The following is a 5830-nucleotide window of genomic DNA, read 5'->3' on the forward strand; positions in this document are numbered from 1 at the left end:
TTGTCCAGATTTCCTCAGATGTTCCTATGCATTTGATAACATGCCCATCCCAGATTGCAACACTTCTGGTATTTCCAAATAAAATCTCTTGTTCTTGAGAGTCTCCCTGAGTATATGAATATATTTTATCATCAATATTGTGTATTGGAAAACCAATGTTTTTCTCCAGATTCAGAGTCCAGAGTGCTCACCATTCTAACATAGTCCACTCCAACTGTTTTTCCTTGTACTCACACTCAACACAGAATGTTTCTGTGAGGTGTCTGTGCTATTTTTCCAATAAACAATTCTCTAACATCAGCTGGGTATCTTACAGTTTAAGTCCATTCTGACACTGTGTACCTGGAGATCTCAAACATTGAAGGGTCAATTCTGCAAGACTGACCCAACCTCAGACACAAGTGCAGTCCAGGTGGTTAACTGACTGAATGGCTGTGAATCAGTTTCCAACATTTCCTCCTCATGTACCATCATTTGCCAGAGTGGCTCATGGAACTCAGGAAGGCCCTTTATCTGTTAATGCATGTTTGTTATACTGGGACAAAACTCAGGAACAGCAGATGGAGGCAATGCTTACGGCGAGGTTCTGAACGGTCCCAAGTGGGGCACCAGATCCAAAGCTCAAGTATTTCTGCAACATTCCTGGGAAAATTGGTGTTCACCGTAGGTCCTCTTCAGTCTGTGCCCTCCTGACTTCAGTGTTTTCAGATAGTCACTGTATTTTACATGCCAGAATTTTAATAATAATTAAAATGGGAGATAAGTGTAAAGTTACCATAAAACAAAAACTCTACACTACAGGATATTTTAATGCTATTTTATTAAATTCCGTTACTGCCAATGAAGGGATGGCACAATTATACATCTTACAGAGTTTCACATTATTCACAGACTTTATAGACTGAAGTAGTACATTCTTTTTACTGAGTTATTTTGGTTGCAATACTTTATAGATATAAAGGGTCTTTGCATAAACTCTTATATTCCAGTTATACAGATAAAACTTTTAATAACAGTGTCAGTCAGGGTATCAGTTAATGCCATTGTGGAAGTGTATAATATAGGCCATTGTGCTGGAGAATCCATACTACAGATGTGGAGAAGCAAAAATCAAGAGAGTAAAGAGTAATTACTGGATAGACAGATTTAGTAATGTTATGGCTAAAGTTGAGAAGAGTATAAGACTGGAATTGCATAGTCAAACCTTCCATAATGTATCCACTAATATCTGAAAGGCAGGCATTTGACAAGATTGAGGAATGGTGCAGGACAGGACTGGAGCTGGTTTTAGTGTCATCTGTCATTGTGTATTTGACTCTCTGTATTTTCACCTGTGTTTTAAGTCTATTCTGATAGGAATGATGAGTTGCCCGAGTCAGTTCTGGCCTTCCTGCAGTTATATTGATACCGTGGAAGCACTAGAACTGAATTATGGATGAATGCTGCATCTTCATTGTGTTGTCATTTTTTTTCTCTGTGTTTTTCATTTCCAGCAATGCTATGTTTAAAGTCTTCATTTAAAGAGGACAAGACACCATTCAAGGATCAACTAAATCTTACCTTAAAGAACATTTCCCTTCTTTGTGGACCTTAAATGATTTTGATACCTCTGATATAACTGGGTAAACTGTGAGCATAGAGTTTGATTATCTCCAAGGTATGATTGTTCAACTGAAATATGTAGCCTTTGAAACCATACAGATTTGAGTAGAAATCCTGGCTTCCACTGTTCTCTGCTCAGCTTTGTAAAACTTACTTTACACAAATCCCCTTGGTGTTGGTTATCCTACTTGTGTAACATAAATAAAAATAAAAGCATTCTCTTGAAATATAGTTCTCTGTATAGATAAAACACCTAGCACAATGTTTTACATATGTGTACATCAAAAATGACTAGCGTTACTCCTCTCATTCTAACAGTCTTTGGGTTGTTCACACTTTGAACAGCTCTGTCCAACCTACTTCTCCAAAAATCTCATTTCTCTAGTATAATCACCCAAATTGGCATTGTTTTCTTCTCCTACATTTAGGGTGTTATTTATTATCTTTTATGTTATCAACTGGTCATTTTACCGACTGCCTCTTCCCTTCTCTGATTTATTCTCTGATTTAGTATTTAAAAATGATTATGAGGATGAAAGAATTCTATATATGATGAAAAAGAGGAGAAATAAAGAAGTAGAAATGAAATTTACTCATAATCTAAATTCTTTAGTAAGACATTCTAGATTCTATAATGATTATAGAGTAGTTTAGGGCCATTCATTCATTTTTCTGAACATAGTACAATTCCTCCCACTTACTTGGCTAACTTATTTAATAGAAATTTGACTTATCTGTTATCTTGTAGTGTGGAAATTACTTTATATTTTTTATGATCACTCTATTTAAATGCTTGTTTAATCAAGAGACCAAAACTTTGCTATTGATTCAGAGACAGCTTGAATCTGGGCTTATATGATAAGATCTCTTAGATTTCTATAGCTTGATTGGTAAGAAACTGGAACACCTATTTTATATTAGATATTTAACATAACTTTCCCCCTTAGCCCTCAGAAAATTCTAAAATTAGCTATTTTTAATCTTATTGAAGACCAAGTAAGATAATGTTTGCACAAAATTGTATTTTGTGGACTCAAGGTTGGACCAGTCCTAGGGCCAACTGATTTGAAATCCATGTATATCTACCACTCAGAACAGCCTTAGTTACGTATGACTTTGAGGGTGAAAATAAAGATAATGATACTTTCTAAGTAACCTTAAGTCAGTCACTTTTCCCCCTTGTAAATCTATCATAGTTTTGTAAAAGATGTGGTTTCTTCTCTTTAGCAGGTTGAAGACTTATTTTATTGTATATATCTGGCATTTTTCTTTTCAGTGATCTTTAGTGTATATTATATATTTAATAAAATTATTACATAAATTTTTAAAAAATCAAGTATAAAACAAATAGCATATCAATAACTTTTTCCATACCTCAGGCAAAGTAGTTATATTTTGGATATTCTAGACATCACCTCATCCAGTTCTCTCATTTGTGGATGAAGAGTTTGTAACAGAGACATTAACACAGGTCATTTGACCAAATAGAGGTACGATTTAGTGGCTGAGATGAAACTCAGTCATTCTGACTTATACTTGAACTCGTTTCTCTACTCAGTTAAAGATACAATTGATTCTTGCCTTCTTTGCTGGCAAAGTAAGAGACTTACAGCTCAGGTTATGGGGGTTGGCCACCTGCTGGGCGATCTCCAGGGACTTGGCACAACAGCCTTCCCAGGGCCTGCTTCACCTCTTTGTTCCTTAGCGTGTAAATGAAAGGGTTGAGCATTGGAGTGATGATTGTGTAGAAGACAGCAGGAGCCCCAGCTCCTGCCCCACCAGAGCTTGGCTGCAGGTAGATACAGACAGGGGGCACGTAGTAGAGCAGCACCACTGTGAGGTGGGCAGTGCAGGTGGAGAAGGCCCGCTGCCGGCCCTCTGCTGTGCGGATGCGCAGCACAGCGGCCACGATGAAGACGTACGATATGACAATGAAGATCAGGCAGCCGGCAGCCACAATGCCAATGTTGGCAAGCATGACAAGCTCATTGGTGGTGGTGTCTGCACAGGCCAGCTTCAACACCGGGGGGATATCACAGAAGAAGTAAGTAATGTGGTGAGGACCACAGTAGAGCAGGTGGAAGGTCAGAGAGGTATGGATTGCAGAGTGTGTGGCCCCTATGGCCCAAGTGATGCCAGCCAGCCTGGCACACACCTGCCTGTTCATGGCCACTGGGTAGTGCAGGGGCTGGCAAATAGCCAGGTAACGGTCATAGGCCATGACTGTATACAGGAAGCACTCAGTGCTGGCCAGGAAGTGGAAGCAGTACAGCTGCATGGCACAGCTCTCAAAGGAGATCACCTTTCCATCCAGAGTCAGCAAGCCTGCCATGACCTTGGGCACTGTCACTGTAGACAAACACGCATCCAGGAAGGAGAGGTGCCCCAGGAAGTGGTACATGGGAGACTGCAGGTAAGTGTCAGAGCCCACAATGATGAGAATAAGGAGATTTCCAGTTACTGTGATGGTATAGATGAGGAGGAAGAGGAGAAAAAAGAGGCTGGGATGGTCAGCAGTGTACATCAGACCTTCGAGGTAAAAGTAGCTGACCATGGTCTGGTTGGAATACTCTGTCTCCATGCCAATTATTGATTACTAATCCCCTTTGCAGCTAAACTGACTTCAGCAGAGAGAATAAACAGCTGCTTCCTTTTCCTGAAATAAGATTATCCATTGGGCCATACCATCTTGGTCTTGCCCCTCAAGTGATTCACAGTTTTGGTCAGTTTTCATGTTTTCTTGCTGCCTGTTTCTTGATGATGAAATTTACAAAATGAGATCCACAGTTTCTCTGAGGCACATTAAGAATTATTAGCAGAAATGCACTTTGTAAATAATGGAATGTATACATGCATGGTAATCCCTGCTTGCTTTGCGTTTATATTTATTGCCTATATTCCAACTTTGTGATGTCTCTGTCCTCCTCATTAAGTCTGTCATGTGCAGATGTCACAGGCACATTATCATTGCTGTGTGTCATCAGGGAGTTGCAGTCCAACTTGGAGCATCTTGGTTAATGTTTTGGTGCTGTTACATCAGCCAGGAACAAAACAGCTCCCCCACCCCCACTTCCCTCACCCAGAGGGAGTTCTTTGGAATTTCAATTCCCCACAACCCTCAAGTGTCTGACAGTGAAGCCCTGAAGAATAGACTGAACAATTAACAGGACAATTTGTTTAGTGTATTTATGCTCTTCCTGTAAAGCTTTGTTCAAACTTTTGGGAATTGTTTATAGGTACCTTTCTCATTGAGCTTTTTCTCTTGGGCCACATTGAAATGCGAGTTCTCCCTGGGTTTTCATATCCTTTATCTCCTAAACCTAATTAGATATTGAATTACATGAAACTTTTCTTTCAACTCCTTTCTTTCTGTTGGATCTTGCTTCTGCATGCTTTATATTTAGACTTTCACAAGCCATTTTATATCCCATCTCTTACAGGGCTACTGACAATATTTCAATTTCACTATTTTCTCAGCATCTTTCTTTTTAAGCTTCCAGGACATAGTGAGGAACTTGCATTGCATTTATTCATTAAGTCTCCTTCATCTCCCATCCATGACTCTCCTTTATTCTTTCCTAATTGCTCATAACTCCTTTTATTACACACTAGTCAATAATTTTGTATAATATTTCTAAATTTGGGTGTGCATGACTTTCTTTCTTGAGTAGACCAAAAAGATGTGCTTTTTAGTAACATTATCAGAAAATCAATGTTGTACACTGTTCAAGGCACCATATTAGTGAATGCATGATGCCAGTATTTCTTCATACAGGGTATGACAAAAGTTTCGGGGGAAACACAATTTCAATCTGTGGTATATTATGTATCTCGTAATTTTCCCATAAATTTTATGATTTTGTATCTTATTATTGTATCTTGCCTATGAATGCTATAATTTTGAGATTTTGTCTTGTGGATATTTTTTTTTTGAAAATAGACATAAAGGATCAGTTTATTTTGAGGCAAAAAATCACACAATCCATGCATATTTTTTCAAACTGTGTATTTTCTTTTTTTAATCTGCTTTCAAAATTTTTATTAATATAAAGAACACAGAATTCATGTAGTTCAAAGATAAAATTCTAAGAATATAATAATACTTCCCATACTTCCTCCCTCCCTTTTGCGATCCCCCCTCCTTCCTTTTTTGAATCTTAGTTTTTGCAGTAAGATAATTTCAATTTGCTTTATAATAGCAGGCTTGGTGTACTATTAACCACAATGT

At 38.2% G+C, this 5830-nt stretch overlaps 1 protein-coding gene across 1 annotated transcript; it reads right to left on the minus strand.

Annotated features, from left to right (window-relative positions):
* Positions 1-3220: 3220 nt before the first annotated feature.
* On the minus strand, positions 3221-4183 carry LOC127482931 (olfactory receptor 10S1-like). Its single transcript, XM_089306165.1, has one exon. It carries the CDS (start codon positions 4181-4183, stop codon positions 3221-3223), a length of 963 nt encoding a protein of 320 aa, XP_089162291.1.
* Between the last annotated feature and the right edge of the window lie 1647 nt (positions 4184-5830).

This window comes from Oryctolagus cuniculus, chromosome 1 (assembly GCF_051225735.1).
Source record: "Oryctolagus cuniculus isolate XC-2025 breed Fujian yellow rabbit chromosome 1, ASM5122573v1, whole genome shotgun sequence".
Taxonomy (NCBI): Eukaryota; Metazoa; Chordata; class Mammalia; order Lagomorpha; family Leporidae; genus Oryctolagus; species Oryctolagus cuniculus.

Excerpts from the sequence above, each read along its gene's own strand:
- LOC127482931 (XM_089306165.1), bottom strand. The coding sequence starts at position 4,183 with ATGGAGACAGAGTATTCCAACCAGACCATGGTCAGCTACTTTTACCTC.